Source organism: Callospermophilus lateralis, chromosome 9 (genome assembly GCF_048772815.1).
Source record: "Callospermophilus lateralis isolate mCalLat2 chromosome 9, mCalLat2.hap1, whole genome shotgun sequence".
Classification (NCBI taxonomy): Eukaryota; Metazoa; Chordata; class Mammalia; order Rodentia; family Sciuridae; genus Callospermophilus; species Callospermophilus lateralis.
The window spans coordinates 53,071,406-53,084,838 of NC_135313.1; the positions used below are offsets into that span (position 1 = coordinate 53,071,406).

General features: G+C 34.9%; 1 protein-coding gene across 27 annotated transcripts in view; it reads left to right on the forward strand.

Moving 5' to 3' along the window:
- Positions 1–13,433, forward strand: part of Ttn (titin) — a 265,404-nt gene that overhangs the window by 128,416 nt on the left and 123,555 nt on the right. For 11 of the 27 annotated variants that reach the window (XM_076866699.2, XM_076866711.2, XM_076866701.2 and 8 more), the window contains 25 exons: positions 339–473; positions 1,069–1,146; positions 1,725–1,793; positions 1,939–2,058; positions 2,199–2,492; positions 3,282–3,362; positions 4,138–4,215; positions 4,757–4,840; positions 5,000–5,071; positions 6,273–6,356; positions 6,467–6,550; positions 6,665–6,748; positions 10,840–10,923; positions 11,027–11,110; positions 11,222–11,305; positions 11,414–11,497; positions 11,581–11,664; positions 11,872–11,958; positions 12,112–12,189; positions 12,297–12,380; positions 12,501–12,584; positions 12,695–12,775; positions 12,890–12,970; positions 13,083–13,166; positions 13,274–13,354. In XM_076866699.2, the coding sequence (XP_076722814.2) occupies positions 339–473; positions 1,069–1,146; positions 1,725–1,793; positions 1,939–2,058; positions 2,199–2,492; positions 3,282–3,362; positions 4,138–4,215; positions 4,757–4,840; positions 5,000–5,071; positions 6,273–6,356; positions 6,467–6,550; positions 6,665–6,748; positions 10,840–10,923; positions 11,027–11,110; positions 11,222–11,305; positions 11,414–11,497; positions 11,581–11,664; positions 11,872–11,958; positions 12,112–12,189; positions 12,297–12,380; positions 12,501–12,584; positions 12,695–12,775; positions 12,890–12,970; positions 13,083–13,166; positions 13,274–13,354 (2,343 nt within the window). The remainder of the gene's footprint in view (positions 1–338; positions 474–1,068; positions 1,147–1,724; positions 1,794–1,938; positions 2,059–2,198; positions 2,493–3,281; positions 3,363–4,137; positions 4,216–4,756; positions 4,841–4,999; positions 5,072–6,272; positions 6,357–6,466; positions 6,551–6,664; positions 6,749–10,839; positions 10,924–11,026; positions 11,111–11,221; positions 11,306–11,413; positions 11,498–11,580; positions 11,665–11,871; positions 11,959–12,111; positions 12,190–12,296; positions 12,381–12,500; positions 12,585–12,694; positions 12,776–12,889; positions 12,971–13,082; positions 13,167–13,273; positions 13,355–13,433) is intronic. The other 16 variants (XM_076866719.2, XM_076866720.2, XM_076866721.2 and 13 more) reach the window with 10 other exon arrangements.

The following is a 13,433-nucleotide window of genomic DNA, read 5'->3' on the forward strand; positions in this document are numbered from 1 at the left end:
TCCAATGGCTTGATTATCAATGATGGAATAAAGCTTGTCCAAGTGACATTCTAGGTAACTGGTACAGATCTGATATCTACTTGTTAGTGGTTGTTTGACACCAAACAGGTCCATTTCCATTAAAATAATAATTTTAGCCTAAATTTTCAGAGGTTCTTTTTTTCCAGTTACAAATGATGAAAAGGAACTAAGATTTTGAAAACTCCAGTAGATTATTTATTTAAGGACTAGTGACTTTTCTCTAGCATTTACAAGGCTGAGCAGGCTTAAGATGTATCATTTTAGTCTAATATTCAAAAGGATTGTAAAAATAACTTAAAATAATAATCTTTTAAAAGTGTTTGAGGAGCCTGAGGAGATTATTTCAGAAGAGATCCCAGAAGAACCACCTAGCATAGAGGAGGTGGAGGAGGTGGAGGAGGTGGAAGAGGTGGAAGAGGTGGAGGTAGTCCAGGAGGTGACGCCACCTAGAGGTACACCTGCTCTTATGGGTTGGACACTAAAATATGTGGCATTCTAAATCTTTCTCAGAATTTATCTAAACCTAATGTTTACCACTCTACTCTCCTTACATCGCCATATCAATGAATATTGAAGAATAATTATTCCTGGTATCTGAAGCTATCTGTCCCTTTATTTTTTTCCTCTAACTTTTCCTACTTCATCTTCAATACAACTAACAACCAGGGAGAGATGATTTTTCTGTTATTGGCACATTAATACTTTCTCCTATACTGCAATTCTTATTTTTGTCTTCAATGTAAATGTGGAGGAGCAATTTGTGTGGCGAAAGTGTTCATTTTTTAGAATAATTCTTAACCGTTTGTTCCTGAAGACCACCACAATCTTTTGCATAATTGATGTTACATTTGCTTATGGGGTTTTCTAGTAATATCCTTCACACCTCTAGAGCCACTATGCCATACATATCATTACCCTTTAGGTTGCTAACATCTTTTTAAAATACATTAGTGTTTTGTGTTTATTCTTTTGGAATATGAATGTTGTTCTGTTCATTACATGCTTGTTCTGTTCATTTTTCAAAATGTCCATAAAATATCTTTTAAGTGCCTGAAGTGGTTAAGAAAGCAGTACCTGAAGCACCTACTCCTGTTCCTAAAAAAGTGGAGCCACCACCAGCTAAAGGTATAGCAAATCCTCATTAATATCTTTAAATTCCTATTAATTTTCTTTCTAAAGAGCAAATGTCTTCTTTCACTGTTTCTCTATAGTAATTTAATGTTTGAATGTTGATGGAATGTTGATGTTATTACAAAATTTTTAATTCTCATTGCTTCCTATTCAATTAATCCTTTCAATAGCATCTTTCCCGATTAGAATATACAATTCCTATCATAATACATTTCTCAGAAAATATCATAGTTTCCAACAGAATGTATGGCTCATATTAGAGTTTAAGTACTCTGGGATGCTAATTACTTAAAGACAGTTTGTCAAATGAAAAATAGTAGAAATGGGTCCAATGTTGGTAATCTCTACTATTTAAAAAAAAAAAAAAGCTCAGGTTATTTGTGGACTAACCTTCTAAGGGTAAGGCTAGCACAAAAGAATAGTCTGGAAAAGTGTCCTATTGCCTGTAAAATAGGCATCCAACAGTTTGGAGTGGTGTCGATGTTTTATTGTAATGTCAATGTTTCTGATGCTCTTATTCATGTGCACTCTTGAGCATTGTCAGCTAACTAAAACACCTAATATCTTTAAAGTGCCAAAGAAAATTCCTGAGGAAAAAGTACCTGTTCCTGCTCAGAAGAAAGAGGCACCCGCAGCCAAAGGTACATCTTCTCTAAAACCTAAATCTCTGCCTTTACCTTTAAGACTTTCATGTTTTATGTCCTTGTGTCTTGATTGGCGATGATGTCTATTGTCTGTGAAAGTTTATTCTTGACTGTCTTAAACATTAAAAATGTATCTTTAAAGTGCCTGAAGTACCAAAGAAAGTCCCAGAAAAGAAAGTCCCAGAAAAGAAAGTCCCAGAAAAGAAAATCCCAGAAAAGAAAGTCCTTGTGCCTAAAAAAGAAGCTGTTCCCCCCACTAAAGGTATTTTTGGAAAGATCTTTGTTTTTGTTTTTTATGTTGCATGCAAGCCTTTTATTAGTAGTTTTCTTACATTTTCAATTTACTTCTTTGTTTCTTCTGTGTTTAAAATAATAAATCTCTGAAAGTAGATGCTCTTTCAGGGAGAACTGTTCTTGAAGAAAAAATATCAGTTGCCTACCAACGCGAGGAAGTAGTAAAAGAAAGACTAGAATTAGAACTAGTAGAAGCAAAAGTGGAAGAAGCTCTCGAAGAAGAAGAATTCCATGAAGTTAAAGAATACTTTGAAGAAGAAGAATTCCACGAGGTAGAGGAATTCCTCAAAGTAGAAGAACGCAGGTTTCAAGAACACAAAGCTGAAGAAGTCCATAGGGTCATAGAGTTTTTAGAGGCCGAAGAAGTGGAAGTATATGAAAAGCCCAAAGCTCCACCTAAAGGTAGAGGGAATTGTGCAGATATTACTCTTTGTTATATTTTGCTCTAACTGGCTTTCTTTTGAAAGTACCTTGTATGTTTAGTTTGAAACATTAAAAAAAAAAACCTATGAAATACTTCAAGCATGAATTTAAACTCTGAATCAAACATTGATATCAAGTACAGATTAATCACACAGTATAATTTCCACAGACAAGAAAGTAATATTTGATATGTATATAGCTATAGAGATCAATATATAAATTTGTGAATTCTTTTAAAAATCTGACCAATATTGTTACTTGATTGTTCGAGATACCAAAATAACTGACCAGTGTCATGAAGTGAAAAAGAAACTCATCAGTTCACTGAGAATTTACCTGCTCTGGCCGGACAACCATTGCTTTATTAATATTTTGGTCAACAGTGCACAAATTGATAATTGCCTTTCAAAACCTTTTGCAGTTTTATCATGTCTTAGTTTAAAAAATAAGGAAATAGAGCAAGTATTGATAATGATACCTGCATTCTGGTAAATTCTGAGGATAACTGTAGTTCAACTAAGTTCTCTACTACTCTGAATCTTGCATAAATTAATAATTATGTAAGATGAAGAAATATGTGTTTTACACAGTAAATGTACAATATAGACACTATCTAGCAAAATCAAATATTTTTTGGAAGTAAGCATAACATAAATTCAAAAAATATAACAAAAGCATTTTGTGAGCCTTCATTCTAACTTTAGAAGTAATGCTTCATAAGACTTTTGAGTTTTTTTTTTCTAAAACAAAGCACTAATATCTTTTAAGGGCCTGAGATATCTGAGAAAATCATCCCTCCAAAAAAACCACCCTTTAAAGTTGTTCCTCGAAAAGAGCCACCAGCTAAAGGTATTTTATTGGTGAAAAATTACTTAGCTAAGTTATGTATAGTAGCACTTTTGTTGCTTTATAACTTTGCCATCTGTTTGATGTTTTTCTTTGGTGTTTTGTTTTGGGAATTTCTAAAACAAACTAACATCTTTAAAGTAACTGAGGTTCCAAAGAAAATTCTTTAAAAAAAAAAAAAAAGACAATCACTGCTGTCATTACCATCTAAATAGATGTACTTGTTAACCAAAGAGTGAATTCAAGTATCCTTCTTTGATGCTGTTTGATTTTATGTTCACTAATATCTTTACTCCTAAGCCCCTGCTTTCCTATTCATTATAAATGGCATTAATGTATTAAATATAAAAATATAGTTTCTGTGTGTTTAATGTCCCTGCTTTATGTTTGCTAACCTCTTGAATTTCACAATAGAAATTTTGTAAAGCTTCTAATAAATAATATAAACTCATATCTTAAAAGTCCCTGAAGCATATAACTTATATAAGAAAGTTATCACTGAAAAGAGAAAGTACAGATTATTCCACCAAGTCAAGCAGAAATAATACCAAGTGAAGGGGCATTATAATTTTTCTTATTAAATTCTTACCATTTTAATATGAGAAATCTCTTGGATATTTCATCAAATTTTAACTCATTTTTAGTATTGTTAAGTATGTCTGTGTTTTATATTGTGGCTATATATCCTGCTTTGTTTTTTATATCTCTTATGCTCTCCGTGTTAAAATCTTTACGACTTTTTAAAAGTAAAAGAAATTTTTTACTGCTATCTTTAAAGTACCTGAGGTGGCCAAGAAAGCTGTGGTAGAAGAAAAAGTTCGTGTTCCTGAAGAACCAAAAGTTCCACCAACTAAAGGTACCTGCCTTTGCTGATTACCACTAATATAAATCTCTTTTTATTCACTTTCTACAGAGGAGAGAGACCATTCTCCCCTCAGGGCCACAAAATGACTGTGAATGGCCTAAATTTCAACTTCTGTTCTATAGCATGATCTTTCCTTTTATGTGGTGACCCTTTGGGAACAAAGACATAAGCCTGAAAGTTACTGTTTTTATTGGTCCTTTTCTTAAGTAATAATGAAATAATATTGACCCCTTAACTTTCTCTTCCAAATATAATCCATCTTAGAAGCTCTTTTCAAGTTGCTCTGGGAATAAGTAAAAAATGTTCTAAATGACATTATCAAATGATCGTTATCTCCAAAGAGCAGAGTGTCTGTGATATAACAAAGAACTTATCAATAAGGCAAAATCTAAGAGGAATACGCTGCATGTCCATGCAAAATTCTGGAATTTTGACATTCTCCTTTGGTAGAGGCCCCTCTTGCTTTTGGTCTTGATTTTTCTATATCCAATTATGATCTTCTTTAAAATAAGACAAATAAATATCTTTAAAGCACCTGAAGCACCCAGGAAAATTGTTCCAGAAGAAAAAGTTCGTGTGTCAGTCCCTAAGAAGCCTGAAGTTCCACCAGCTAAAGGTATACACTTATAGTGATCACAATATGAAGTGTCTCCAAGATAGTTTTCATTGCCCAGAGCAAATGAATGTGATATTAAATCTTAGTATGTTGTTTCTTTATATTCTTAATATCTTATATTTCTTATTAATAACAATAAATATACTAATATCTTTAAAGTTCCTGAGATGCCTAAGAAAATTGTGGAAGAAGAAAAACCTATTGTTCTTCCGGAAGACACAGAAATATACAGTGAGTGTAGAAAAATTTAAAGTTCTCTTTGGTTTCATCTGTGTTCTCAAATTCACTGTGTTCATCTCTATAACTTTTAAAAGTAAACATACTAATATCTTGTAAATATTTGTCTCAAATAATTTGAATTACCCCAAGCCTTAGACAAGATATATCTCCTTACACTTTTAAAAAATAAATATAATATTACCCAATTTTAGAAAAAGCATTTGTCTTATTGAATTTTTCTAACCTCTGTTTATAAACATCTTTTGCTTTGAAGCAATTTGTTTTCTTAGACCATTAAGTGAACCACAATATTTTAGTTTAATTTCAAAGAACCAGGATCTCCACCATTATTATTTTTTTATTCCTCACAACAAGTGAGTGGTTATAAATTTATAAGACCATTAAAAACCCAAAAAGTATTATCAAGACTTTTTTTTGCCTTCATACAAAACTACAATTAAACAATTTTAACAGTAAAATATTATGAAAAAAGAATTCTATTTAAGACTCTGAATAGTAAAAATGCTATATTCCATTTTTAATCTAAAAAGATTTATACTATATTGTGATAAAAGTATACAATCACCCCATCCTTTGAATCCCTTTTCTATATTTGAATTTAGTTCTTACTGTCAAACAGTCTTCCTTTTTAAATTCTGAAGAAATCCTTTATTATTTTTATTGGCCTTATTTTCCAGATATTTAATCATTTTTCCTTTTCTCTACTGCTTCTAATCCCTAAATGGATTTCACACTCATTTTAAGCTGTGAATCCATAAATGAGGTGTGATTTTAAAATATACTTTTCCTCCCAGAAGTGGAAAATATTTACATGAATTTGCAATAGGTCAAATGTAGAAAGCAAATTCCCCAAGTGTAGCTCAGCATCTTCCCTGATTTTTATGTACAAATCCATTAAGAAGTAGAGCAATTGGATGATTTTATTAATAACTTCCTGCAGAAAAAAAAATTGAAGAATTTTATGGTCCTTGCCTGATGAATTCCTCAATTTCATTATCATTCTCATAAATAAATGCCATAAAGAGTTCTATATCATAAAACTGGGAGTGAAACTCATGTTCAGTCATTGCATTCATGTCTGTGTACTATCATTAATTTGGGTGATAAGTGTATATTATATGTTGTGTTGTTGATACTATTCTTCATCCACCTTGAAATACCCCTAATTATCTAAATACTAATATCTTTAAAGTTTATGAAGCATCTGAAGAATTGGTTGTAGAAGAAAAAGTGCTTGTGACTCATCCTGAAAAGGCAAAATACAGAATAGCAAAAGGTATATAACATCAATGATCCAGTCTTAAAAAATTGATTTGGGGGTTCAGTTTAGAAGCTCAATATTTTTCTTCATCATTTATAAATATAACTGTACTCATGTCTTTAAAGCACCTGAGCCACCTAAGCAAGTTGCTCCAGAAGAAAAAATATATGTGACTATTCCTAAAACAAGAGAAGCACCAGCAACCAAAGGTATTTTTCAACTGTGTCCAACTCAGATGAATATCTTTAAGATTCAAAAGCTGCATGTTATATAATTGACTTGTTTTACAACTTCTAAGTATAAACCTACTAATATCTTTAAAGCACCTGATACAACCAGAGAAGTTCTTCCAGAGGTGGAGTTACCTGAGGCTGTTCTTAAAATTCCAGAACATCCTCCAACTGAAGGTATAGTTCTCTAGTTATGAAAATCTAAAGAAGAAAACCTTTCTTCTAAAGTTGAAAGAAATCTGTTTAGAATTTTATGTACATTCTCACGACCTGTAATGCTAAAATACTAATATCTTTAAAGCATCTGACAAAGATGCCCAAGAAAAAAGAATTACCAACTAAAGTCAGGACCCACTCAAATAATATACAAAGATACACTATTTAAAAAATTTAAATTTCCAACTTAAAATTACAATATCTGTCAGTATACCTAATTCTTTGTATGTCATGTCTTTGTTTTTGCCTGTTTTAACTAAACACTACTAATATCTTTAAAGAATTTGAAATCTTCAAGGAAGTGGTTCCAGAGAGACGAACTCTTGTTACCAAAAGAAGAAAAACATTACCACCAACAGGTACAAGTCCCAATAAAGTAGGCTTTCTTATCTCGTGTTTGTAGTAATGGTTAACACATGTAAAAATACTAATATCCTCAAAGCACTAGTGGTTACCAAGGAAATCATTTCAGAGAAATGGGTCCCCAGAGAAGAAGCTTGACCAAGTATACACATGGCCCAGTGAGCCACTCAAGAGGCAATAGAGAGGAGAAGATGTTTAACTTATACAGATGAAAGATAGTTGAGTTATACAGTTTATGAGGATTACAGAGAAAAAAATGTATACATATTATGTCCAAATATGACCCAGATGTATTCTTCAATAGGAAACACCTATCTTTCCTTTAAAAATAATAAAAATCAGACTAGCTAGAAATAATGGACACAAGACTAGATTGAATTGGTTCATTCAGTGCCGTCAAATAACAGAGGTGTTAGATTGTGCATGAGATGGCAATAATTCAATCCTCCATGGGACTGGAAATTCAGGAAATACAGCCTTTCAGAATTGTTTTTCCTATTAAGAGAAACTTAGTGCTAAAGTAAGCATATGAATATGAAATTACTGATTTCCAATAAGAAATATCATAGAAATATGTTTAGAAAATCATGACGTAAAGAAAATGAAATATTCGATGTGAAGTTGCTGTTCTTGTAATATCACTTCTTACCCATGAGACACATCTGAGAGCCTTCTCAAACTAAGGCAGAATTCCAGTTAATTCTGGAACTCGCTTTCTAAATATATTTCTAAGATGTTAAATCTTGGAATCGGCTATTTCACATTCATATGTGTGCTTTTAGCAGTAAGTAAATATTTTAATAGGAAAGTGATTTTGACAGGCTGGTAAATTCTGGAATTCCAGTCTCATGAGAGATGAATAATTACCTTCTGGTGCATAATCAAGCACCTCTTTCATTTAGTGGCACCAACTCCTCCTTTAAATGGTCATGTGTTAAGCCCATTCACTGTGGTTTCAGTCCTGAGCACTCTGTTCTGAATGTTTGCTCCACTCCTGATCTAGGTTTTATTTTTCAAGCATCATACATTTTCCCATTTTGAACATTTTTCAGATACATTAGAAGCTGGGGACATTTCAAAGCTTCCAGAATAACAATGTTTTAATAATGCCCATGATATTCTGGAATCGAAAGAACATCCAAGTACTCTGATCTTTCTTTCTCAGTCTGGCATCTTTTGGTTGTTCTCTCCTGAACTCAGAAAACACTATTTTTAAATTTTTTTTAAGTTGTAGATGGACAAATATCTTTATTTTATTTCTTTATTTTTATGTGGTGCTGATGTTCGAACCCAGCGCCCCCCATTGCAAGGCAAGTGCTCTACCGTTGAGCCACAGACCCATCCCCAGAAAACACTACTTTAATGTGACTAAGGTGAGGGTACAAAAAATAAGCCAACACAGACAAGAACACCTGTTTTATCTTCACAAACTAAATTGCTAAAGATACCATTAGTGGCCGTCTTTTTTTAATTTTCTGTCAATAATCTAATTTTCTATACGCGTACAATTTTAAGAAAAAAATTATTAATATTTATAGCACCTGAATTGACCAAAAATTAAAAAAACAAAAACAGCCCCTGATAATCAGGTGTTTATACTGGTACTAAGAATCAGATTCTGGGGATTCCCAATCTGTAGCATTTCTGTATATGACTGGAAATCTTCACTGCTCCTCATAACTCAAAAGTACACTACATTAATATCTAGAGAGTGCTAGAATCACCTCAAGACATTGTCTCTTGTAAAAGCAAAACCCATGGCAGTTCCCTCTGAAATCGAAACACCTCCCCAAAAGTCATCATGGTTAGTCTCATTCCTTCATTTATTTAATAAGTGTCTACTATGGACAAGGCCCTAGGGAGCTAAAGAATAATTAACAAAAACAAGTGAGATTTGATGACTCTTAAGATTTTGCCTCTCATCAGATTCTTGAAGGAAGCACCCTAGTAGCCATAAAAATCACTTAGGTGCAGTTCATGGAATTAATATCTCCACTGATCCTTTTAACCTCTGAGAGTAATACTAATATCTTCAATGCACCAGAAGCCATAAAAGAAGCTGCTCCTGAGATGAAAGTCATTGAGGATGTTCCTGAAGAGCCAGAAATGCCACCTATGGAAGGTACATGCCACCTCTGAACAGATATGGAAGGAGAAATTATCCATCTTCTGCTCCTGGAACTGTCTTTTTCTAACACTCTTTGTGACTCTAAACATAAACATACTAATATCTTTAAGGCAACTGAAGCTTCATAATGCCCTCTAGAAAGAAAGAATCTGTGGCTGTTCCTACCACAAACTAAAACCTTTCTACCAAAAGGATTCGTTCAAAAAATACAGTCCTCCCTCTGTCTCCATGGAAGATTGGTTCCAGGACCCCACAGATACTAAAATCCATGGATGCTCAAGTTCCTTACATACAATGAGGTACCAGTTCCATGTAATTAATAAAATACCTCATATACATGAAATCATTTAGATCACTCATAATAACTAATAAAATGTAAATACTATATAAATCTTTGTTTGCTATGTTGTTTAGAGAATAATGATAAGAAAAACAATATATCCATACACAGTGCAGACACAACTTTTTCATCTGTGGCTGGTTAAATGCAAGATGCAGAATCCATGGATACGGAGGGCCGACTATACTGTGCAGTGAGGGTGTGGGCGTTACAAGAACGCTGCTGGGTAGTAGAGCAGGGCAAGTCCCTCTTTTCAAGGATCCATGAATCCCTCTAGGTTAGTGTATTGATGAAGAAGGGAAAGAAAGTTCTAGAAAGTTGCATTCGCAGTCTTACTGTAGCTACTGTTTTCACGAATATTTTAACTCTTCAATGTACCATGCTAATATCTTTCAAGTGCCCGAAACTCCTCAAGAAGTTGTTCCTGCAAAAAGAGCTCCTTCCAAAAAGAGAGAAGCTCCCTCAGCTAAAGGTACCAGTCACTAAACCCTCAGGCTCAAGAACTGACTCCAACAAGTTTTGAAAATAATTTGTTCTTCCTTGTGATTTTCATAAAACTCAATGTAAAAATACTAATTTCTTAAAGTGCCCGAAGTTCCTCAAGAAGCTGTCCCTGAAAAGAAAACATCTGGGGTTCTACCCCCAAAGCCAGAAGTTCCTGCCCAAGAAGGTATATCTTGCTGGAAGCTTAAAAGGGTGGGAAAAAGTCTTCTGTCTAACGTGTTTCCTGTTTGTCCTGATTCTTTTAACTCCTCAATGTAAAAATATTAATATCTTTAAAGTGCTTGAGGCTCTCAGAGAAGATGTGCCTCCCCAAAAAAGTGTATTTATCACAAATGCCTGAAATCTTACCTGTCAAAGGTACAGTCTCAACTGTTCCCTTACAAGGACTAGGGAGGATGGAAAACAGAAAGGGCCACCTTTCTAGTCCTGAAAATTCCTGTGATGTGTTAATTTAACTCATGTCTGTGTTCACCACTTTGACTCAAATGTAAATTTACTAATATCTTCAAAGTGCCTGAAGCTCCCAAAGAAGTGACCCCCAAAAAGAAAGTATCAGAAGTGCCTACCCCAAAGTCAAAAGCACCATCTATTACAGGTACTTGCTACTGCCATCTCAAGTTCAAGAGAGTAAAACGGTTCTTTTGTTCTTAAAAATGTTTCATTGTGTCTTGTGGTCTTTGTTTTTTCTAAGTGTAAAAAATACTAATCTCTTTTAAGTGCCTGAGGTGTGCAAGGAGGTTGTCCCTGAAAAGAAAGTGTCTTTGGCTCCGCCTAAAAAGCCCGAAGTCCCACCTGTCACAGGTAGCTGTCACGCATCCAAGGCTTCACAAGACATACTTCTGATCTTGAGTAGTCCATGTGGTCTTCATAAATCCTAAGTGTAATTTCACTTATCTTTTTTAAGTGCCTGAGGCTCCCAAGGAAGTTGTCCCTGAAAAGAAAGTGACCGTGGTGCCTCCTAAAAAGCCAGAAGTCCCACCAGTTAAAGGTATTTGTCACTACCTTAGGTATCACAATACTTAAATCTTCTGCTCTTGGAAATATTTCATCCTCATGGTCTTCATAAATCCTAAGTGTAATCTCACTAATCTCTTTTAAGTGCCTGAGGCTCCCAAGGAAGTGGTCCCTGAAAAGAAAGTGACTGTGGTGCCTCTTAAAAGGCCAGAAGTCCTGCCTGTCACAGGTACTGCTCACTCACCTGAGGCTTCCCAAGACATAACTTCTACTCTTGAAAAAATAGTCCATGTGGTCTTCGTAAATCCTCAATTTAATCTCACTAATCTCTTTGAAGTTCCTGAGACTGCCGAAGAGTTTGTCCTGGAAGAGAAAGTGCTTGTGGTGCCTCCTAAAAAGCCAGAAGTCCCACCTGTTAAAGGTAGTCACCCCGATGTCACTGTGCTTGATATAGTCCTTTTGTCTCTACTCTGTCTAATCTTGAAAATACTAATATCTTTAAAGTACCTGAGGTGCCAAAGGCAGCTGTCCCAGAAAAGAAGGTGACAGAAGTTATTCCCCCCAAACCGGAAAGTCCTCCCCCTGAAGGTAATGTCAAACTGTACAAATTAGGGAGACAAATAACTGCTCTTTTAACTAGAAAGTTATGTATAAAAATCTTAAACCTTAAAGTATTAGAATTCTAATTTTTAAAACATGCCAGTAGCTATCCACAATATCTTGGTGTATGATTATATGCTCTGATATTAATTGTTCTCACCTATTCTAAACACATATTTTAAATTATCTTTGAAGTGCCTGAAGTGCCACCAAAGGAAGCCATCCCTGAAAAGAAAGTACCAGTGGCTCCTCCTAAAAAGCCAGAAGTTCCACCTGTCAAAGGTAAGTATACTTACATGTTATCAGTCACCTGTTCAGGGGGGCGGGGGAAAGTGTGTAATGTCCACCTGTCTCACAAATTGTATTTGGTGGGAAATGCGCTGTCAAGATTGTCCCTTTATAGTGACTAACTAAAAGATACTAATATCTTCAAAGTTCCTGAAGCTCCTAAAGAAGTTGCACCTGAAAAGAAAATATCGGTGCCCAAAAAGCCAGAAGCCCCACCTGTGAAAGGTATTTTTTCCCACTTTGAAAAAAAAAAAACATCCTATTCTCCTCACAATCATGCTAATACATGCCGTCACGATTTGTAAATTCTAAAAATACTAATATCTTTCAAGTGCCTGAAGCTGCTCAAGAAGTTGTGCCAGAAAAGAAAATTCTCAAGGCACTGCCCAAAAAGCCAGAAGCTCCACCGGTCCCAGGTATATGTCAGCTAAACCGTATTCTACAGAAGAAATATCTCGTTCATTCTCGAAAAAACAGTTTTAGTCCATTTCTCTTCATTATTAACCAAAGTGTAAAACTACTAATATCTTTTCAAGTGCCTGAAGTTCCTCAAGAAATTATTCCTGAAAAGAAAAAGCCAGTGGTACCTCCTAAAAAGCCAGAAGCCCCACCTGTCACAGGTACTTGTCACCAGGTCTTTGTTCTGCAGAAGAAATCTCTCTTTCATTCTTGAAAATTAGTTTGGTCCATGGCTCTTCATTAAGTGAAAAAACTGCTAATATCTTTCAAGTGCCTGAAGCTGCTCAAGAAGTTCCAGAAAAGAAAGTCCCCATGGCCCTGCCCCCCAAACCAGAAGCCCCCCCTGTCGCAGGTACTTTTGCCCCTCTCCTTATTCTTCCAAAGAAATCTCTCTTCTGCTTTTGGAAACATTTTTTAATCCTGTTACCTCACTAACCAAAGTGAAAAACTACTAATATCTTTTAAGTGCCTGAAATTCCTCAAGAAGTTGTCCCTGGAAAGGAAACAGTGGTGCCTCCTAAAAAGCCAGAAGCCCCTCCTGTCACAGGTACTTGTAACTGACCTGAGGGTTTATAAGACATAATTCTTCTGCTTTTAAAAATGTTTCATTCTCATGGTCTGTAGAAGTCCTAGGGATAATTTTACTAATCTCTTTTAAGTGCCTGAGGCTCCCAAAGAGGTTGTCCCTGAAAAGAAAGTGTCTGTGGCTCCACATAAAAAGCCCGAAGTCCCACCTGTCACAGGTACTTCTCACTCACCTGAGGCTTTACAAGACATAACTTCTACTCTTGAAAATAGTCTGTGTGGTCTTCATAAATCCTAAGTGTAATCTCACTAATCTCTTTTTAAGTGCCTGAGGCTCCCAAAGTTGTCCCTGAAAAGAAAGTGCCTGTGGTGCCTCCTAAAAAGGCTGAAGTCCCACCTGTCACAGGTACTTCTTACTCACCTGAGGCTTCCCAAGACATAATATCTACTCTTGAAAATAGTCTTTGTCGTCTTCATAAATCCTA